We start from the raw sequence: 24,261 nt of genomic DNA on the forward strand, positions 1-24,261 counted from the left end.
AGCAAAGTCTGTGGACACATTCCAGAAATGGACTGACTGGCCTAGAGACCTGACCTGAATCCTGTAGAACACCTTTGGAATGAATTAGAATGCTGACTTTGCTCCAAAGACCCACATCACGAACGGACTGCTGTTCCTCCAGAGATGTTCTGACACTTGGTAGAAAGTCTCCCCAGCAGAGTTAGAACTGTCATAGAAACAAAGGGCAGACCCACCCTGTATTAATGTCCACTACTGGAAAGTGTGTCACAGGGAAAGTCTGATCACAGTTTCGAGTAGGTGTTCAGATAGTGTAATTCACCTTACTTCCTCCATATGACTTCCATTGCAGAGAGCAGTGAACTCAGGTAAGCTGACCAACCTGGATCACTTAGTAGAGAAATTCCTCTAATTCTCACATTGTTTTATTTCCTTTTTTATAGATGGGCACTATGATAGCTCTACTCCAATCATTGGAAAATAGACTTTCTGACCATGGACAGCCACTGAAACTCCCATACCTCCATACTTAAGCATTCTGGTGAATATCATCTACTCCAGCTTTCTCCACAGTGACACTAGATTTAGTATGCCAGGGAGCTACTCCACTATGTAATTTTAGGATATCAAGAAGGTGGGAAAATGTGACTCTAAGTTATTGACTTAGTGCTTAGGAATGGAGGAAAGAACACTAAAATGAATTAAAGAGATAAAGGTGATATGAAAATTAAAGATTAATATTCTAAGTGTCTAAAGATTTGAAATGGACCAAAAAAGGTACTGTGAAAGGAATCAGATGATAAAGGTAATATTAAAACTAAAGATTCTATATGATGGAGTACTTTAAAAGATTGCTAAATGAAACAGTGAAAGGAAATATTCAAAAGGCATGCAATCAGGAGTACATATTAATAATTGAGATTTAAAAAAATTTTAGCAAAATCCTAAAATGTGGAAAGGCAGGTGAAGAAAATGATATTTGACCAGAAATGCTCAAATATGTGGTATGAAAGTTAACTTTTAGCTACTGTACACAGTGGCTACACTGCATAATTCAGTAAGCCTGAGCAAAATTTTCCCAAAACATATCTATATCTGGCATTCGATTCCCATTCTATTGTTCTGTAGATCTTCAACAAGAACCTACTTTGTTTCAACTGCTTCTTATGACTATTCCAGTCATAAGGCATTTTTTATTAGCTATTACTGAGTTTGCATTTCTTAAAGTCAAGTTGTTTTTTAATACTGAAGTATGAACTCCTCTGTCTACAGAAGGAGATATTCTTGAATTCTGGTTTTAAATGAGTTAAATTCTGCAAATTACATAAACATAACTTTATTCATCTAGGTCATACTGCACGAGTTTTAAGCCTCGCTATGAGCCCCGATGGTACAATGGTTGCTTCTGCAGGAGCAGACGAAACTCTGCGAATATGGATGTGCTTTGATGTTGATAAAGCCAAGAAAAAGGAAAAGGTGACACGAGTGGCTAGAGGATCTGTTCATATGGATGGCCTTATACGGTAAAGATTCATCAGTGTGAAACTAGAATTATTATTTCTCATTTTACTTGATTAAAATTTCTACAATAAATATTTATGAAATCTTCAGGACTGTTGAGTTTTTCATTAAGGTTTTTAAAACAGAGTAAGTAAAAATCAACTGTACTAGGAAAGTGACATTTTCTTATAAGGAAGAAATGAAATATGAAAAGATTTAATGTTAATTATGTACTGTATATATATTTACTGTTGTAATTGTATACAAAATAAATATTTATATACATGAAAACTTGTTACTGTTGCTGTAGAGTGCCAAAATAAAAACCCTTCCTTCAGAATTTGCTCTTAAAACTTTATTTGAAGCAAGGAAACAGTACAAGAGCAAACATGTTTTTGAAGTGGTAAAGATTTAACTACATTTAAGATTTAACTCCAAAAAGACTCCATAACAAATTTTACATGACATTACTAACTTTGAACAACCTTGAATTCATCATGGGTGATTTTTTTAGAGAATGCTGAAAGTAATTTTCTGACAATTTTTAGATAACAGTAACTTTCCCCTTCATGTAGACTAGTTTAAAGAGTAAAGGTGAGCACATAAGATTTGAAGTTGCCATATCTAAATAAATAGAAAAAATTCAATATAATGCAGTATATTAAATGGATGAATATGGATAGATCTCTTCCTCAGAATGCACACATCCCTTCCACTTATGCAACAGTTACTTGAACCGTTTTAGTATTAATTAAAAAAAAAAAAAAATGCTGAAACGTTTTTGAATACAATTGCTGTTGTATATATATTCACATTTCCATTAATACAGGAAGTACTAACCAAACATCAAAAAGGTTTTCTTCTGTGTAATTGTTTTTCAGTTTCAGAGCTGTTCACTCTCTGAACAAGAGCTATCTATATAAATACCAAAATTCTCTAAAACATTAATTTCTTCTATATATGTCAATGCAGCAGAAACCAAAATGCCATAATGCTATGATAAAAGTTCATAGTAAATTATTCATGCTGTAAGACTATTCATGTGGACTACCAGTTTGAAGTAGTGAGCTGATTGAATTGGATGGCTGAGTAGATAGCATCTCAGCTCTGACTGCTGTAAATGTTTTAAGACTAATATCCTGCTTATGAGGTCTGATTTTGCCTTATAACATGGTTCAATATAATTTTGCATTATATTGAACCATGTTTAGACTCTTAACCTGTTTCTATAGCAAGTGCAAAAGATGTAAGTTTTACATTCAGCTTCAGGAGGGATTTTGATATATACACACACAAGAAGGGCTTGACAAATATGCTTGATACTAAAAAAAAAAAAAAAATTCAGTTATAAACTTTAACTGATATGTAGCATTATAAATCACTTTGTGAAATTCCCATAGACTGCAAAGATACAATATATAGTAACATGTCCAAAAAAGGCTTGGATAGCAAATGATTTGATGTGCAGACTTAGGGCATCAAAAAAAAAAAAAAGGTGGGGGGGGGGGGGGTTCTTGGATGAGTAAGGTTTGAATAATTTGTCAAGCCTTGCACATAGTCCAAGGCTTGTGCTATTTAAGAATCACCTCCTGTTAACAGGAGTTCAAGTAGTTACTGGAACAAATGGCATTAAAATTTCAGGACTGGTAAACAGTTTTTGATAAAAGGATGAGATGATCTACTTTTTATAATAACTGCTGCTTTTCATCTTCCTAATCAACTGGCATTTTCTCATTGTAGAGCTCTGTGAAAAAAAACTTTAAAACTGTCAGAGGCCATTCTTCTCCACAGTAACTGTAGCTGACTGAGAAAGCAGGAGATGTGCTAAAATGTGACAAGAAGGGCTATTATTGTTAAGCAGTAGACATGCCTCAATTTTCCCAAAACAGGGATGGTACCATTTAAATATAGTAGGCGGGCTAAGTTAGATATTTTGAAAACCCAGCTTTAGAGACAAAAATGGCACCTTTTCAGGTCTACTAATGAGCAGGCTAATGTGGCCTAATACTGGGCAAAGAAAATCTATAATAGCTAAAGACATTTGAAAACACTGATGCTCCAGTGGGAGGATGCAATCTACTTGTCAAACTAAGCTGTGACATTATGCCTTCTGAAATTTCTGAGGAACTTGAAATGTGGAAATATGCACAAAAAGCATATTTAACTTTATTTTTTTTTCATTATAATCATATTCTACAAAACTGTAAATGTTTCATACTGGCATCTGTTTATTAGAAGCCACAATTTCAACATAAGACAAAAAATGCACAGTAATATTCTAAGAATCTTCACTTCCCTCTCTTTAAATATCATTACTGTTGCAACTATAAGAAGTTGCTTATGACAACATTCATACAAAGCTGAGCTTTATATCTAAACCAACTTTTTTGTTGTTCTCTTTATTCTAACAGCCTTGTATTTTTTCCAATGACTAATAGCTATTCAGGAAACAACTGATAGGTTCCTTCTTAACCACTTGAATACAGCATACTTTTTTATGATATCTATTTTGCAATCTTGTGTGTGGGGTCAAATTACAGGAAAAAAAACTTCATAAGTTTAAAGCAAATAGTTTGAAATAGTGATTAATTTCTACAATAAATTTGCATATACATTATTTTTCTTATTACCTTATAAGAAATATTAGCATTCAGCTTCAGTGAGCTGAATATAGCCTGAACAAAACAGGATGCTAACTCATGTTTTGCATTCTGTTTTAGAACACCTTTTTGGCATATTCTTAAAATATTTTCAAAGTAAGCACACCTCCTTGCTTGTTGCAAAGTAAGGCATGTTTTACTGCTCTTCTAATTAACACTAAAACATATCTGCAGCTAAATATTATGACCAAGTACATAAATGTACTTACAAAGATTCTATTATGTTATAATAGAATCTGATTCAAAACTGCTACATGGAATGAAAGTTTTTTCAGAAAGCGTACTAAACAATAACTGATATCTAAAAATTCACAAATCTTGTGCAGCATTTGTAAAGATTTTTTTTTTTTTTTTTTTTAATGCAAATTACTCTGGTACCTTAGCTTCTCTTCAAGTTGTACTGTTATTCTTCAAAATGTGGAAATATAAGGTGTAGTGTCTCATCTTTCACAATATACATACTTTTCATGATGTCAATTTCTCTCTATAACAGCCTCCAAAGAATTAGTGTACTTTCACCAATAGGTATTGTATTATAGTAAAGTGCAACAAGTCTTATTAATGCAGAAAAAATATACCTTAATTCTTATTTCTTCAATCTCCCATCAAAATGAATCTGAAACCTCTTCGTTTTTGATGAGACATTGAAGAAATAAGAATTTGGTGTTTTTTTTTTTTTTTTTTTTTTTTTCAAATGTGCCTAATAGTGCATCCTAAAGACATCCCACAAAATTATTTCAATTTAGATTGTCTTGTACACAGAAATGCCATCCTAGATGTTGAAATGTAATGCACATCCTCCATTCTGATATGGGAGAGTGTCCTCCATGAAACCAGCTACTCCCTTGAACAAATTCCTTGTCCGTCATTACCCAGAACATCACAAGTAATACTGCTAGGAGAAGTTAAGATTATTAGCATGTGCTCAGTGACCTGAACTATGAAATCTGGTGTGGGGCATTTACAGCTACTTCTTGTCCTAAATATACTTGGTGTTCTACATAGAACCCATTAATAGCAATGCACATCTGACCTAAAAACTCAGCTGAACAATTTAGATGGGTTATTAAACTCGTGACACAGTTTTGCTTGTTTAGTCAGATGAGTTTCAGAATAGTTCCCATGCTTAAGAAGTTATACTCTAACCCAGAATGTTATAATAATATACTCTTTTGCTAATTGTATGTGGTAAATATGATTTCTTCACAAGCCTAGTGAAGTCATCCAAATGTCCACATAACCTAGTTGTAAAGATATTTCATGTACAAAAATGTGTTGCTTTTGTCTGAGTAAAATAAGGATGAAAACAGGAACTATGCCTTTCACATCACTAGATGCTGGCTATGTTAACGATCTATTAAAAAGCCTGTAATAGTATACTTAAAGAGGTCATATTAAGAAGAAAGGAGGTTGAATTTAAAATTCTTTTTAAAAGATATTTCTAAACAAGGGTAACTAACTGTTATGAGTTTAATAATTTAGCTAAGTTTTTATGTAAGGCCTATTGGTTGACTGGTTCTATGTAAAATACACTGGATAGGTTTTGAGCCAAAAGTGACTTAAGCCATGGGCATAACATTTATTGAAGCACTCTTTAAACAAACCAGTACTGGGGCCCCATAATCTTCATAAGCCATATGTGCAACATAACTCTTAACCAAGCCATACCTAGAAGCTGTATAACTTGCAATGAATAAATTAACGTATAGATAAATTTTAGAACCTCCCAAGGTATGTCAGTTACCCAAATTTCCACATGCTCATAACAGCACTGAAAGCCAACCACCTATTTAGCAAAGTAGTTGGCTAAAGTGCTTCACCATCACAGGCAGCACCATACCAAGAACTTTGACTTAAATATGCACACAAAAAATTTAATCCATTAAGTCAGCTTTGACAAGATACTAGTAACCCATTTAAGAGCATTGCTTTAAACACATACCAATAATTCAGATGGATATTCCACTCACAAATCAAGTGAACAGATCCTCCTAGCCTTTCATTATTTATAAGAAATATACACAAACAAATACAACATGGATACCCCTATTTATCCACTCACCATAATAGCTACATTAAACCTAAAGGACAAAAAAAATTCTGCAAATAAATGTTCTACCAAACAACACCTTCCATCTGACTGTAGCTAGTGAAGTCGCACTGTCTTATGTGTTTGGGATACCTCACCCATCATGGAAGACCACTTTACTATCACCTTGCACACAAGAATGCTTTATTTTATTTTTACAGTAAAAGAAATGTAGCAGAAAGTATATGCTAAGTTTCTTTACATTGAGTTTCTTTTACATGCAGACTGATTTATGTGTCATAAGACCAAGACAGCCAGTTGGGATTGATAAACTGCAGAATAACTGGAATTTGTTTCTGATCAAGCAATCCATAAGTAAAGCTGCATCAGGCAATCAAAAATTTGGACACTTATATCAAAATCTAAGCTTCTCACCCCCCCCCCATTTGGCATATTTGTTATTCTCTTAAGTAGAAAAATACTTGATATTTTTTGTTATCTAAAATATTGCTGTGTGAGCTCTCTTATATTAACAAATTTAACATTATTAAAATCGAATCGTGTTCTAATGTGAATATTGAACAAGTGAAAGCTTATTAATGGGAAATTATAAAACAAAGAGAATAAGTAGCATTGGTATATCAATATTTTTAGAAAATTTATCCTCAGTTATACACAAATGGCATATAAATTACTCAATTTTTGTGCCTCCTCAGATTTTTTTTTTTTTTTTTGCTATAAATCAATTTATTTTTGTGACTATTGGATAAAAGAAAAAGATGATATTTAATTTAAAAATTACACCCTTAAAGGGGGGAAGGGAATGCATATGCCTTTGAGGAAATTAGCAGATTTATGAAACCATTTCTAGCATAAGGATTAAACTGTTTTTACTTTTAATTGCATGCCTGTTTCTTAACTGAAAATTGTTATAATAAATTTTTCACTTAACATATCACATGTATTTGTTGACTATCACACTGCATTCTGTGCATTCCTATAAAGTATAAATATGAAGAAAATCTTATGAATCCTAGAAATGAAACAATGTAGCTATTATCTCATGACAGATCTATGGAAATATAATTAGAACTAGCCTTGTTAAAGCAAGCTACAAGAAGTCTCATTATGCTTAATGCTGTTCATGTTTTAAAGCATTTATAATGGTGTCATTGTTTATTCATCGAAGACAAGCCACTAACCATTCTCAAATTTATCATCAGCAACTTATCTGTGAAGGAGTTTGCAAATCTATCCTAAACTTATTTGATAATATCCTAAGTGGGTAGATAATCATTTACAGTTAACTAGTGGAAAAAAGCCAAATTATGGCATACTTAGAATTGTTATAGTTGAGGAATAGAGAAATCACTTTGAATATTTTATCAGCCATTTAATTTGTAAGCTAAAGATACATTGCTCTCATATTCCAACATTCATGAGTATTATTATTTTCATATGAAAAACTATCAGAATTAGACTCGGCATCTATGCACATTAAACTCTGTATTTTTTTCGAAATTCTTACTATAACGATGTTCTAAGCTGAAGTGGAATTTCTGTAGTACTACAATCAACTCTCACTATATTTAACATAACTACAGAAAAGTTCTATCTAAATTCCACAGACACACTACTATTCTAAAGGAAACTCACTTTAACAATGAAATAAGGGATTGGGGGAATAGTGAGAACTGACTATATTAGAAATTACTGAGTTAAATGTGCCCGATACTTCTGATACTGTGTAAATAAACAATTGTTTTCTCTTTCCATGACCACTGGATTATTTAATCACTATTTTGATTTTTTTCCCAGCAATTCAGAGTAGTGCTATAGCTCTTCTTTTAAAGTTAGTTTTGTAAGCAGTTCGTGGTTTTTCCAGCTTTGAGACTTAAGATTTTTTTTTCATTCTTACATAGAAGGCCAAAGAGAAATCTTATTTCAGATACATAAAATTATCTACTAATGAAACATATAAAGTAAACAAAATACTGTCAAATTAGCCTAGCTCACCAGCTTGAATGCCATAATCTCATGGAGAATCACAGATATAATGTTGAAAAATTTTCTAGCAGCAATTTATGCAAAATATTTGAGTGACATTGAAAATGAATTTTATAAGAACAAATAGTGCAGTCAGGTTGTTTTAGATTAGCACAAAGCCATTACAGGAATAATGCAACACTGTTCTATAGTGTTTTGAAACGTGTGGCACAGATACATTATATATACCAGAATACATCTGAAAATTATTTGTTCTGAATGTCAACTGTGCATTTTGTGAAAAATGCACAGTTGACAAAACGTAACCAAGTTTCAAGTGAGGAGAGAAAAAATTCCAGAAATCCTATAAATAGTACTAAAGTCCTCCCTCCCCCCAATGCAGTAAAAAGACTTAATAATTAACTAGCACTGGCTAAGAAGCTTAAATTATTAATTTCAAAATTTGTTTAAACTGATGGTTTTCAGTGCTAATTGTAAAAACACGTTACATCTAAAATTAGAAGGAATAATAAGTAAATAATGACTTATGCCCCACCAACCACTTTGGCCAGCCACTCAGAAACAATGCAATAATATTCCTTCAAAAAATTTGCTTCTCTTACTTATGATTAATTAATGTAAAACTATGGGTAATGAGCAAAATCAATGCAATTACCTTTTTTTTAAAAAAAAATTTGGCTAATTTTTATATTTTTCTTTTAAGAAACCTCTTGCTTAAAGAACATTTATTCTACTCTTATTTCACATAAGTATACTGTGGTGAAAATAATTATGGAATTTGTTACAATTTTTGAAACCAAATAAATCTGATATCTATAATATATGAATAAAGAAATAGAAAATTATCACTTTTTAGTTAATTGCTAAATTTTATTTTACATGAGTAGAAAAATACTGAAATGCAATTTACATGGATTACTTTAGTACATTCATTAAAATCAGTAAAATGTTACTACCAAAATACTATGGTGCTCTATCATCTGTTGGTTCTTGCACTTTAATTTTCATAAAGCAACAAAGCACCTTAAATTCTTTTTATTTTATCTCCATTTTCCTGTAATGAATGATTACTTCCTTTTCATAAAACTTCTTGCTGTTAAAGAGCTTTACTTATAATGTTCAATGTGAAAAATAGACATAGCTAAATTTTCTTATAGAAAAAAGTTACAATAAAACTTTGCCTTTTTAAATTTTGCATTAGTTACATTTAACCTATTGAATAACATCACACCAAAAAATATTCTTAATCTGTTTACTTTTTAAGTCTGTGACCAGAGCCCAAGCTGAAATTATAGAAAAGACAATTGCTATAATTCTCAATGAGAATTTTGGCTGTATTATTCAATGTGTATACCTCTGTTAAAATCACAATGGAAGGATGTCTCAGTAGTGCATTCTGAGGAAACTGTACTATCTGCTATGTAAGTCAAACTAATGATTGAAGAGAGGGAGGGAAGAAGAAAGAAAAAAAAAAAAATAAGCAACAATAAAAATAATTCACAGCTGAATTTCCCACATATCAAGTGCACTTTCAGTTACTTTCACCTATTATTAGGTAGATAATCAGGTTTCTTGCAATAATTTTTTAGGACTCTTGCATCTCTCAACGTTTATGATGACCAGGCGACTTTGAAGATGACCTAAAAATTTAAATTGGGTTACATATATACTTAAAAACTAATGTATAAGTGAAACAAATCTATACAACTTTAATATTCAAATTTGTAAATAGTATTAAGATATGAACTAACTTCACCTAATATATCAAAGTTTTTCACATACTTCATCATGCTCCTGATGTTTACCTAAAATCAATATTATGAGAGAATTTCACTACTATATCAATATGGACAATGAATGAGCAAAGATGGGTTGGCAAGACCTGAATTTAAATCACCAATTTAGTAGTTTTGGAATTTAGTGATATAACATAGCCTTAGTTGCTTTGACCATAATCCCAAGGAGTTATATTTCTATGACCCCTTGAGAATGTCATGTAATGACAAAAAGAAATGAAACATGAACCTGGATATTCCCGAATGGAGAAGCTATAGCACAAGTAAAATGTTTCAGTTAATTAGCACAATTTTAGTGAAAATGGAAAATTAAACATGGAAAGAGATTTATAGAATATGGAAGTTGTATATACAGGAGGAGCCACAACCAAAGAAACTAAACGGCAGCATTATTATGTTAAATTTCGTATGTTCTTCTGGCTAATTTGTCTTTTTTTCAGGATAAAAAAAAGCCACATTCTAGGAGGGTAAACCTTCTATATGAAACCAACTAACTCAACTTTTGACATGGGGAGCCAGCTGAATAAATTTATATGAAATGACATAATTTGTCAAAAAACTAAACTTTCAGCATATAGACAATTTTGATTATGAAGTTGGGTAACCAACAAAACAGCTGATCAAAGAGTAGACCACAAATATGAGAAATATAAGGAAAAATAGAGTGGAGATAATTAACACACTTAAATATATTCTGCACGAAAGCTTAATTCAGAGACGTCAATGCTCCCCATACTTATTGAGATAGTGGTGTTTCATAGCTGATGCCTATTCTATAAATACTCTCAAACCCAGAGTGATTTCTAAGAAGCACAGCTGTCTTCCATTTAATCCTGTGTGAAGGTATATCTAAAGCATGTTCTTCCAGTCCTGACTTGTCACCCAGATGATACGAATGAAGTTTTCATGTTCTTCCAAACAGCTGTTCAGTCAAGGTAGGCAAAAGGAATAACACACTTCAGTATGTGCAAGGTAAGGTACATTGGTAAATAACAAAGTAATGTTAAAGTGGAGAAAAACAGGAGATATTACTAAATAAGTATAGGATGTTATATTCATGCAATAATGATCAAGGAAAGGAAGGAGTAGCAATAGCATTCAACACCAAACACAAAGATAAACTTCTTAATAGAAGGCAGCTTCAAGTCAAATGATGTGGGCACATTTCAAAATGGAGAAATGGACAATGAAACTTATTTGTGGCTGTGGTCTAACAAAAGGTTCTAAGAGAAACTTGTGCCATAGTTCTATACAATATGTACATGAAAACATAAGGTAAAAGTAGTATTTATTAAATATACTGCCATATATATTTCAGTCTGAAATTAACAGACCATTGTCAGTGGCTTAAAAAAAAAAAAAACAGTTATTACAAGGTAGAATGCAAACAACTGATTTATTTGAAATAGAATTAGCTGTGTGATGTTAAATTGGCAGTAGCACTATGCTTTAACTGAAGAAAAGGTTAATCATAAAATGGTGTAAAATAAATTGCACATATATAACTTATATCATACTCATCAGATGTAGAATCTAGTTTATTTCTTAAGAGCCTATGTCTTACCATTCTTGGTACAATAGTAATTGAGGGGGGGGGGGGGCATTTAATGATGTATTATTCTAATCAAATTTTCCTCTATTTTTTGATAAGGATAGACGTCATTCCGATTCAAGTTAAGGTGGCAAAGCATGGCTTCAGCACACTCCTTAAGCATTCGAATTTGTACTGACAAATATGTAGAAGGTGTGTTTCAGACCAAAGAATATTGGTGATCTGTCTTGATTCAGCATTGAGCTAATACAGATTTATCGGATTTTTTTTGTGAAAAAATATGATCGATGTTTTTATATTCTTTATCCATGCTGTTCACTGCAAAATCTTCACTCCGAGATACTGATCGGCTGATAATTGGATACACTGGTCTTTGCACCACCCTTGTGCAATAGCATTACCATACATTCTTTCCACTCCTGTGGAATCTTCCCTGTTCTGAAACTCAAATTATATAGCCTGGTTAAAGGAATAGCCAGTTCAACTGAACACTCTTTTAGCACCCATGCTGATATCCCATCAGTCCCTATTGCTAAATTCTTATTTAGTCTAGAATAAGAATTTAGCAAGAGCTCTAATACCTCCTTTTCATACACCTCAGTTTCTGTTACTAACACAAAGTTGATAGTTTTCAGCAAAATGGGCACTTATTAAACAACCTCTTCTGCATCTGTCACCCTCACACCACCTGTATTCAGTAGAGTCATTCTTTCATATTCATGCTTTCTTTTACTTGCAGCATATCGATAGAATTCTTGGGATTTGTCTTTAACTTGCAGAGCCAGCTTCTTTTCATACTCGGACTTTGCTTTCCATACAACAGCTATGACTCTTCTGGCCTGCTGCTTATAATGGACATCATCCTTTTCTTATGCATCTCTTGCTTAATAAGATTACACGTCTATTTGACTCTTACCCTATCTATTCTTTGAACTATTGCAATATCAGAATGTGCAACACATTCGCATATTGCATCTTTTAAGTATTTTTTTAAATGTTTCCCATGCACTATCGATATTCTTCCTGTCCAACAACTAATACTATTGTGCTGAACTCAGTATACTCCGCAGTTGATCATAATTTCCTGCTTTGTAGTTCAGCATGTAACCTTTTCTGAATGGAACATTCATAAACTTAGCCACTTCACAAGTGAGTAGCACATGATCACTATCACCAGCTGGAGGCAGACTAATTACATCTTTAATTGAAACACCCTCTGACAGTATAATCAAATCTAACACTGACCTCATGCCACATGCTTGAGGAATTCGTCTTGCAACAGCTCAATAAATTCTGTTTTATTATTCTCATGAGATTTTACTGTTACCCAATCAATATTTGGATAAATAAAGTCCCTCATTATAATTAATCGTTTTTACACCTACCATATTTATTTGGAGACATTTCATCACTAGCAACTGATCCACCAGGTCGGTAATAACATCCCACAATGTACTTGATCTTGTTAGATTCTACCTGACATCAGATGGCTTCAAATTCACTGCCACATGAAATATTGTTACTAGTATTACAATTGGACAATCATAGGTCTCAACACTAACTGGATTTGAGTAATTCAATATCATTAGCAGAATTTCCCCTCCTCCTCTCTTGTCTATCCCTCCTAAAAATACTGTACCCTTTATAACTGATACCACTTCGTATGTGTGATTCTGATAACAGGTCTCACCAATGCCTACAATCTGAGGTCCCAACATATTGACCAGGCAACAAACTCTGCCCATTTGTTTCTGATATCCTAGCATTCATATACAGACATAATATGCTACCTGCATGTTCTTTTGTATACTGTAGTCTGTGTGACACAATTGGACAACTTGCAGATTTCTGGTCTTCTCTAGTGACTTATACATGTAGATAGGTGACAATAAGCTGAATCAGTGGTTATGGACACCAACATATATAAAATTAAGTGTGAAATAATTTCTTCATTTGTAAACATACTAAGAGAATTCTAGAAGACTGCAAAAGTACAGATTTTTCAGACTGAACAAAGAAGATTTACACATTAACAAATGATTTCATTATTTACATTAGTAAAATGGCACTACACTAAGGTCATATCTATTGGTGCCAAATGGATATGACCTTAAGGATTTCTATGCCACTCTTCTATGATCTGATTGTTTCTGATCCGATCATTTCCTATAGCCAATAGGAAGTGCTCTGATTATAACCAGCAAGAATAATGAAATTATTCTTGCTGGTTATAGGTTTATAGGAATTTATGACAGTTGACTGAATGTAGATGTCAAAAGGAATTTGAAATAATAATAATAGGGTGTTTATTTTAATGGTAGGGGAAAAACAACATTTATATGTACCCTTAATATATCAATGCATGATACTTAAAGATCAAATGGTTTATTTATAATGTTGCTTCATCGTATAAACTTCACCAAGAGGAAAAAAACATTTTTGCTACAAATAAGTCACCATAGGTCTAAGAGATGATTTTTAAAATCCTCGGCTATAAAGCAACCCCCCCCCCCCAACAAGCATGGCTTGCATTAATAGGAACCCTGTTAGAACATAGTTAAACCAGATGAAAAGAACCTACCTACTTGAGTACTATGTGGTTGCAATTATGCTCTGACAATGCTCAGCAGAAAACCAGTTAAGCACCACCATGCTCAATAAATTAATTATAATTTTTTTTTCTCCCCTGAATGTTGTGTATCCTATGAAGCACTGTTATGAATAACCACCAAACCACTTAAACTTTTCTCTATGTATTAAGTGGCATTATGGGGATTTTCTAAACATTGGCTTAAGACGACAATCATAATATCGAAGTGCATAATGGCAAATATAATGTATTTCATATTTAGGCTATCAGATCGATTGGTGGGGTGCTTAGGGGTCAAAGCTGTATAACTAAGAGGAGACCTCCACATAGCTTTTAAAGGAATGAGGAGAAAACCCACCAGGGCTTTTGCCCAATGTCCAATCCTCACCTTGTGGTGCACCTTGTTAGGTATCTACCTGGAGACTGAATGAATGAGGATGGACTGGCACTTTGGGATTTAGCATACAAAATTGTATTTTTATTGGCTTAAACCAAAATATAAAAATGATGGTACAACATGACAGAGTTTCATGCCGCTTGGGTGTTGCCCAGTTAAAAAAAAAAAAAAAAGGGAACCAGGACGAACAGCAAAAAGTCAGCTACTGGAACAAATCCTAAAAGACATCCCAAATCGTCACCAGTTAAAGATTGGTACTATTAACATAAGAAGCCTGAATGGCAAAGAAATGGAGCTAGTTGGATAAGTACCAGATTGACATAACAGGGGTGACTGAAACAAAAATGACAAAATCTGGTGAGATTTTTTTTGAACAATAAATACAAAATTTTATATTCAGGCAATGACAATCTGGGAAAAGAAGGTGTAGCTATATTACTGAACACAAAATACAAGGCTAATTGTCTGAATGGCAAGCAACATCAAGTAGAGTGATGTGGGCTAATATCAGAATGAGGAGACAATGAGACTTATTTGTGCCTATGGTCCAACAGAAGGTAGAAGTGGAGGAATTTTTGTTGGGGATCTAAATAGCAGAGTAGGAAATGTTTGTCACATATGCAAAAATATTCTGGGAAAATTTGGAGAAAAGAGTAAAGCTAATAATAATGAGAAATACCTGTTGGATTTCTGCTCAGGACATAGACTGGTTATTACTAACACAATGTTCCAACATAAAAATGTGCACAAATTCATATGAAGAAAAGAGGCAAAGAATAAGAAAAGTCTCATTGACTATGTTATTATCGATAGTGATGTTCTCTCCCTGGTGCAGGAAAAGAGGCAAAGAATAAGAAAAGTCTCACTGACTATGTTATTATCAATAGTGATGTTCTCTCCCTGGTGCAGGACACTAGAGTGTACAGAGGATTTGAAATTGAAAGTGATCACCATTTAGTCTCGAACAGCATAAAAGCGAATTTCATACTGAAAACAAGAACATGTAAGAATTTTTTATAGCGAATAAAAGTTGAGCAGCTCTCAGATGTAAACTGTAGACTAAAATACACAAACATTATTCAAGAAAAAAATGAAAGAGTTTGAAACAGAAACCAAACCTTGGAGAGTCAGTGGCAAATCTTGAAGAAAACACTGATTGATTCAGCCAGAGAGGCATGTGGCGAGGTGGTCTGCAAGGATAGAAAAATCAGAACCCCATGGTGGACACAGGAAGTTAAAGAGGCAGTGAAGGAAAAGAAGAAAGCATATCAAAAGTTACTGGCAAATAAGTTCAGCTTGTGCTCTTTGAGAATACAGAGACAAATGTAAGAAAGCTAAACACTGTAAAACTAGCTAAGCATAAATCATGGGAAGACTTTGGTAAGAACATAGAAATTAAATATCAGGAAGGTAGCAAAATATTCTGGAGGCTGTTGAAAAAGCTCAGAAATGGAGGAAAGAGTGCTGTAAAAGGAATTTGAGATGATAAAGGTGACATGAAAACAGGAGAAAAAGATGTCCTTGAAGTATGGAGTAATTACTTCAAAAAATTGCTAAATGGAACAAGTAGTGATGAGAGCACAGTGGTAAATGGAGTGATTGAAACAAATCCTAAATTCAAAAAACAGTCATGCAGTCGGGAATACATATCTATACTTGAAGTATAAAAAGCCTGAAATGTACCCATATATAAAAAGGGAAATAAAACTGAATGTGAGAATTATAGAGGTATTTCCCTACTGAGTGTTTTCTTGGTAAGATTTATTCAAGTATACTTGAGAAACGGTTGAGAAGGATTGTGGAAGGGAAGCTTGGTGAAGAAGCTGGATTCAGGCCAAATAGAGGCAGGACCAAATTTTCATGTTATAACAAATAGTTGAGAAATCGAGAGAATATAACAAATATCTGTATTTAATTTTTGTAGATCTGAAAAAGGCATATGACAAGGTGCCAAGAGAGAAGCTGTTCAAAGTGCTACAGTTGTATGGTGTCAATGGAGCATTATATCAAGCAATACTTAGTCTTTATTTGAGTTGTAAGTCAGCAGTTAGAATTGAAGTATAGGAAGCTGGTTTTATGTTAAATCTGGTGTCAGACAAGGATGTACATTATCCCATCTAACATTTATTATCTATATGGATCACATTGGTATTAAACCTGATATCCAAAATTGGAGATGTTAATCTCAGCTCTTTACTTTATGCAGATGATGTTATACTTCTAAATAAATCTGCTACAAGTCTGCAAGATTCCCTGACTAAATTGAATATATCTTGTAATAGATTTGGTATGAAGGTCAGCAATAACACGACACAGACAATAAAAATAGGCAGAAGCATTGAAAATATAAGCATTTTGAATGTAGAGCCTATAGAATAAGTAAAACATTTCAGCTTACTTAAGCAAGATTTTTAGTGAAGATGGTAAATTAAGTATGGAAATAGACAACAGCAGAATCAACAAAGCTGGAATGGTAGGAAGTCAACTGAATAAATTTATATGGAATAAGAGAGAAATTAGCCAAAACACTAAATTAGCTCTATACAAGACAGTGTTCAAACCAATTTTAACCTATGGATCTGAGAGCTGGTTTAGAAATAAAATACTTGACCAAAGGCTGGAGATCACAGATATGAGAGTCTTGAGAAAGATTAGAAGGGTGAACAGATGGCATCAGTAGCAATGCCATATTAAAAAGAGCATATATTAGGAAAGGACTTAATATTGTTAGCATCCAGGAATGTGTTAGCAGAGCTAATCTCGGGTGGTATGGTCACTTGATCAGAATGGGAGAGGAAAGATTAGCAAAACAAGTGTTCTCTGCTATGGCAAGAAAAAGACCAAGATATAGGTAGATCGATGCCGTAAAAAGTGCCTTAGAAGACAGAAATATAAGATCTGATAATGTTGGAGTCTTGACAGGTAACAGATTGATTTGGACGAAAATTGTTGATAGGAAGCTAGTAATGGTATATAAATTTTTCATGCAGTATTGGTCAGTGTACTGCACAATAAGTACAGTTGAGATGAGAGCATGTTATCTTAGTGGAAGTAGCAAAAATATTACAGGCCAGGTACTTAATACTTTGTACCTGGCCAGATACAAAGTATTATTAATGGGAGAATGAAAGAGCTGTTGATACAACTGGTGTTAATTTCTGGGGCATCTAAATAAAGGATAAAACCTCGGATTTAATGATGGACCATATCTGTGACAATGATCAGTTGATCTTGGAAATTCAGACAAGGGAGGAATAATAATTATCTAGGTTTGAATTTCACTGAAAACTAACTTTGATAGTATGTTAAGCGAAGTAAAGTGCATTAATTGGGAGGCATTTAATGGAGGAGATGCAAAATGTACTGAAGAGTATCTTGCATAATCTAAGTTTATGTTAACTTTATTCCTAGGAGTAAATTTCATAAGCTGGTTGAATAATAAATTTTTTTCAAACAGCTGACCCTGGAAAAAATATCAATTTGATAATTCAGTTATTAAGCATGATAAAGATAAGAAATAACTAGCATCAACTCTTCAAGATTGTAAAGCAAAATTTGCTTCACAATTTTTAAGAAATTACAACTAGGTGCTAAGATTAATCAGGAAAAACTTTTGTTATGTGTAACAAAGAGATATGGATAAAAGAATGAATTAAACATAAAAAGTTCCTCCACAACAATTCTGATCCAGCTGTTGTTGCCGAAGAATTCAATAAGTATTTTACAAGTGGATATGATTACTGATTAGTAAGAAGAAAAATATACCCTAAGGGACAAGATTTATTTAATGACATAATACAGAATAAAACAAATTCTTGATATCTCAAATCATTTTACAGCTGATAAGACAAGACGTAAGGATGATATATCTCCTGGTAATAAGCAGAGGTATGTCTGGGTTACTTAATCTACTTTGGATCATCTTTAATGAACAATGAATTGCTGAGACCAAGAATAGTTCCTTCTGATTGGAAATTTGAAAGAGTCCTTCCAATTCAAAGGGATGATTCATCACAAAGTAAAGAATTATACAGCAGTAAATCATTCTTAGAGTTATAGGCAAAGTAATGCATCCAGGATATTCTTCACAGAGATCATTTGTTGCAGATTACACATACTAGATGACTGATGGACAACCAATTTCTTTGAAAGCTATCCTCTCACTTCTACAGGAGGAAACATTGAGGATGGTTTTCAAAGAATCAGGTTTTGGGAGTAGCATAACCACAAGGTTTAGTGGTAGGACAACACTTCTTATTTATCATATTCATACATGATTTAACCTTAAATATTAAAAGGTCTCTCTTTTCTGATAACCCAAGTTCATTACATAAGGCACAATAGGGAACACTGTCTACATATCTTAGCCTGGTAGAAGGTTTCAGCAGGGGGGGGGGTCAAGAGCTTGTTTTTATTTGAAATTTTCCATGTAAAAATTGACCAGTGGTGGTGAGTGGGAAATGCATCAGAGTTCATTTTATCTGTTAATGAAGATGAACTGACTAAATTTTGTTAAGCCTTTTTTGATGAGAACGCTATGAAATGATAATAGTATAGTTATCCACTACATCCAGGGTGTGTCTGAAAAACAGCCAGATCTTTAAAGAAATACAAGCTTTGCACAGCCTTCAATCCCTACCTAAAACTAGCTACTCTTATCTGCTCTACTAAAGACCAGCTCTCTCTTGTCTCAGTTCCTGCAATCTGGCATATTATGGACAGACAAGCAGATCAGTCACCATCTGCATAGAAGAGCACAAAAAAATATATCTGTAGTCATTACTATGGTAAGTATGCTCTTGCAGACCATGCATTGGATACCACCCATAGGATCACCTAGGGGGAAAGGGAAAAAAAAAAAAGCATGGACTATCACATCAAATTCAGAAGAAAAGACTGTTTCTGGAATCTGCAGCTACCCTCAGAAATCAACTTAATTTAAATAAATACAGATGCAAGAAACTTCCCAAAATTTGGGAAACATTAATCCTTAGAGATCTTGATACTCCATTAAACCTACAACATGATGAGGATTCATACTGGTAAGACAGCTAATAAAGCTGAACAGTTATAGAATTAATTAAACAAACCTTCACTCGTAAGAGAAAGGAAGACAGAAAGGTGTGATACCATCATACAAGTCTTTAGCCAGGCCAATACTGGATTATGGCCCCCAGCTTTATTCATCATGTTATTAGCAGATCAAGAAAATTGAGGATATATTCAGAGGACTCTAAGAGATTGTTTCATGACAAGTATAAGAACTGGCTGGTTAGTTGTAATCTGATACATTTATCTAACAGCAGATGGAGAGAAGAATAAACTGAAGTATATACTGATGATTATCTGAAATGTTCGTGATGCACTTAATATTTAATATCAAACTAAAAATACAAAGCCAATTTGGAAATGAAGAAGCCCCTCTATCACAACTAGGCTAAAAGATCTTAATTAAGGAAGGGTTATTAGTCTGACATACCTGTGCACATTTTTTGAAGGAAAAAAAAAAAATAGGAGCCTGTTTAGCTCAGTGGATGTGGCGCTTGCACACCACAGAGTTTGACTGCACGAAGGAAGACTTCTTGGTTTCAAATTTTACTAAGCCTTTTTTCAACTGGTTCCCAAGTTAGTCGATCTCTGGCACGGGCAAGTGGGTTTTTTCTCCCGGAAACTCTGGTTTTTCATCCTGTAAACTCAACAAAATCAACCGTAGAACCCACATTATTTCAGACATTAAATACGAGTGTTAGAGACCAAGAGATGGCAATACTTGTTGAGCCGTCTCTCTTCACTGCATGTCGCTTAATTAGTGATAGCCTCGGGCCAGCTATCTCTGATTGGGTACCAGTGGAGATTGAACTGCCCACTCAGTCTCCAAAAAGTTAGATAGGGCTTAAAACAACCTCGCCTACTCCCTATATATATGGGGAGTAGGTGAATAAAAAGGCGTTAGATGATTTAAAAAAAAAAAAAAAAAAAAACTATAGTATTTGGTACAAGACTTGACCTGAGCTGAGACAGTATATAATTAGAAGTGCAGAACATGAACTGATAACTGAGCAGAGAAATACTTATCAGATAGCCAAAAAATGTAAATAAAACTAATTAAAAACAATGAATTAAGTGAACTATGAATTTTTTAGAACTAAAAATAAAAAGGTCAAATTCACATGGAGAGAAGAGGCTAGGAATAAGAAAAGTCTCATTGATTATGTTATTGTTGATAGTGATGTTTTCTCCCTGGTGCAGGACACCAGAGTGTACAGAGGATTTGAAATTGGAAGTGATCACTATTTAGTCTTGAGCACGATAAAATTGAATTTCATATTGAAAAGAATAACATGTAAGAAAGTTTTAAAGTGAATAAAAGTTGAGCAGCTCTCAGATGTGAACTGTAGACTAAAATACAGAAAGATTATTGAAAAGAAAATGAAAGAGTTTGAGAACAGGAATCAAACCTTGGAGATTCAGTGGCAAACTCTGAAGAAAACATTGATTCATTCTGCAAGAGAGGCATGTGGTGAGGTTGTGTGCAAGGATAAAAAAATCAGAACTCCCTGGTGGACACAGGAAGTTAAACAGGCAGTGAAGGAAAAGAAGAAAGCATATCAAAAGTTCCTGGCAAATAAGTCAGTTTTTATTCTTACAGAATACAGAGACAAATGTAAGAAAGCTAAACAGTGTGTAAAACTAGCTAAACAAAAGTCATGGGAGGACTTTGGAAGAATATAGAAAATAAATATCAAGAAGGTGGCAAAATATTCTGGAGGTTGTTGAAGAAGCTTAGGAATGGAGGAAAGAGTGCTGTAAAAGGAGTTAGAGATGATAAAGGTGACATGAAAACAGGAGAAAAAGATATCCTTGAAGTATGGAGTAATTACTTTGAAAAACTGCTAAATGAAACAAGCAGTGATGACAGCACAGTGATAAAAAACACTGACCAGGCATGCAGTCAGGAATACATATCCATACTTGAAGTAGAAAAAGCCATCAAAGGCTTGAAATGTGGAAAGGCAGCAGGAGTAGATGATATTCGACCAGAAATGCTGAAGTATGGTGGTATGAAAGTCTTACAGTGGCTGCACTGCATAGTTCAGAAAGCCTAGACAGAGGGACGAATTCCCGATGATTGGAGTAGAGCTCTCATAGTATCCATATATAAAAAGGGAAATAAAATTGAATGTGAGAATTACAGAGGTATTTCCCTACTGAGTGTTCCTGGCAAGATCTATGACAGTATACTTGAGAAACGGTTGAGAAGAATTGTGGAAGAAAAGCTTGGTGAAGAACAAGCTGGATTCAGGCCAAATAGAGGCTGTCAGGATCAGGTCTTCACTTTACGACAAATAGTCGAGAAAGCATGGGAATATAACAAAGATCTGTATTTAAGTTTTGTCGATTTGGAAAAGGCATATGACAAGGTGCCAAGAGAGAAGCTATTCAATACGCTGCAGTTATATGGTGTCAATGGGGCATTATATCAAGCAATACTTAGTCTTTATTTGAGTTGTAAGTCAGCAGTTAGAATTGAAGGAAGTACAGGAAGATGGTTTAATGTTAAATCTGGTGTGAGACAAGGATGTACATTATCCCCTCTGTTATTCATTATCTATATGGATCACATTATGAAGGAAAGTGGTATTAACCACCTTACCGGCCGTTATGGATCAAATATGCATCCGCATACGCTTCGTATCCATCATATATTTCATTGTTATAACAATGGTATTACAATTTTAATAAGCACTTCGCATCCATGATAACGTGAACGTCTATAGACGTCTTGGCCGGTAGCGTGGTTAAACCTGATATCAAAATTGGAGATGTTAATGTCAGCTCTTTGCTTTATGCGGATGATGTTATCTTCTAAATAAATCCACTACAAGTCTGCAAGATTCTCTGACTAAATTGAATAGCTGTTGTAATAGATATGGTATGAAGGTCAGCAATAAAAAGACAAAGACAATGAAAATAGGCAGAATCATTAAAAATGTCAACTGTGTTGTGAATGGAGAACCTGTGGAACAAGTAAAACATTTCAGCTACTTAGGCACAATTTTTACTGAAGATGGTAAATTAAATATAGAAATAGAAAACAGAATCAGCAAAGCTGGTATGGTGGGAAGTCAATTGAATAAATTCATATGGAATAAAAGAGAAATTAGTCGGAACACTAAATTAGCTGTATACAAGACAGTGTTCAAACCAGTTTTAACTTATGGATCAGAGAGCTGGGTCAGAAGTAAAACACTTGACCAAAGACTAGAGACCGCAGATATGAGAGTCCTGAGAAAGATTAGAGGCGTGAACAGATGGCATCAATGGCAATATCATATTAAAAATGAGGATATTAGGAAAGAACTTGACATTGTCAACATCCAGGAATGCATTAGCAGAGCTAATCTCAGGTGGTATGGTCACTTAAATAGAATGGGAGAGGAAAGATTAGCAAAACAAGTGTTCTCTGCCAGGTTGGCAGGAAAACGACCTAGAGGAAGACCAAGATATAGGTGGATTGATACGGTACAAAGTGCCTTAGACGATAGAAATATAAGATCTGATAATGTTGGAGTCTTGACAAGTAACAGACTGATTTGGAGGAAAATTGTAGATAGGAAGTTAGTAATGATGTAATTTTTCATGTAGTACTGTCATATCTTGTACACCCCTTGAGGGTACATAGCAGGAATTTGGTGATGATGATGAAATAAAAAGGTACAAAAAAACCCTGTTATATACACAGCAACCCAGCAACATGACAGTGTGTTGGCTGTTTCATTTACAATGTTATCAGATGTAGAACAGAGAAAACTAGTTAGTTTGCCATGTAGCTTTATGAAATGTATTAAGAGGAGTTTGGTTGGTTGGCTTGAGAGTAGTTGGAGTAATTCATTTTGTTTAATTGCTACCAGGGCAAGAATAAAAAGGGTCTTTGTGTTTATGGCTGCTGCTAGAAATTCAGAACAATGTAATTTGGTTTCGCTTTCTTGGAAACTGATAATGGTGACCTTGATTTCAGGGATATGTTTTGAATGCACTGCATAGTATAATCACGTTCAATTAATGAAATAAATAATCAATTAAGAATGACTTTATGGAATTAATGGTGGATGTAATGTAACAGGTACTACATCCTGAGCGGCAGTTAAACTTATAAACAACATTATGGCACAGTAACACATTAGTCTAAGTTATTATGGTTCTGTGTTTTAGTAAATTTTGTATTTTGTTGCTAGTGATGAAGACAATTTTAGAATTTGAATATTTCAAGATGTATTTCATGGCATGCAATGCAATCCAAATTTACCCCTGAAATCAAGAAGGTCACCATTATCAATTTCCAAAGAATACTATTGTTAGATCTGAAATAGGCGACTTCAAGTTTTACATGACGTCACCATTTCAGAATCTAACAATTAACAAAAAATATATATGCATACTTATCTTTTAGCGCAATGTAAATATGTTTTTTTTTTGTAACAACATCTTGTATGATAAACTGAATTTTGTGAATTTAAATTAATGTATCTAAATGTCTAGCATGAATGTAAGTCAGCAAAAAGGGGCAAAATAAAAGAGAAATTATTAGTGAAATATCATAAATGAAAGAATGCATATTATTCAGCAACATAAGCATCCGCGGGCATTACATCTAAGAAGGAATCATGATGCATACGTTCCCGGAAACAAAAAGTCCCATATGTTGATCGGTGAAGTCACCCAGCCGGAGACCAATGGCTGAGATGATATG

The 24,261-nt window shown here is 33.7% G+C and overlaps 2 protein-coding genes across 3 annotated transcripts in view; one reads left to right on the forward strand and one right to left on the reverse strand.

The window, feature by feature from the left end:
• Positions 1 to 1,587, forward strand: part of fzy (cell division cycle 20 protein fzy) — a 113,660-nt gene extending 112,073 nt beyond the window's left edge. For both annotated transcript variants that reach the window (XM_090405831.1, XM_090405832.1), the window contains exon 10: positions 1,328 to 1,587. In XM_090405831.1, the coding sequence (XP_090261957.1) occupies positions 1,328 to 1,506 (179 nt within the window). In that variant the 3' untranslated portion in view covers positions 1,507 to 1,587. The remainder of the gene's footprint in view (positions 1 to 1,327) is intronic.
• Positions 1,588 to 1,814: 227 nt separating this feature from the next.
• The window catches only part of LOC150098640 (uncharacterized), a 134,874-nt gene continuing 112,427 nt past the window's right edge, over positions 1,815 to 24,261 (reverse strand). Inside the window, exons 9-10 of the mRNA XM_090405833.1 lie at positions 9,721 to 9,815; positions 1,815 to 2,103 (exon numbers count right to left, since the gene is read on the reverse strand). Of these exons, the coding sequence (XP_090261959.1) occupies positions 9,779 to 9,815 (37 nt within the window). The 3' untranslated portion in view covers positions 1,815 to 2,103; positions 9,721 to 9,778. The remainder of the gene's footprint in view (positions 2,104 to 9,720; positions 9,816 to 24,261) is intronic.

Source organism: Typopeltis vanoorti, chromosome 15, assembly GCF_054136105.1.
Source record: "Typopeltis vanoorti isolate ZY-2024b chromosome 15, IOZ_Tvanoo_1.0, whole genome shotgun sequence".
Taxonomy (NCBI): domain Eukaryota; kingdom Metazoa; phylum Arthropoda; class Arachnida; order Uropygi; family Thelyphonidae; genus Typopeltis; species Typopeltis vanoorti.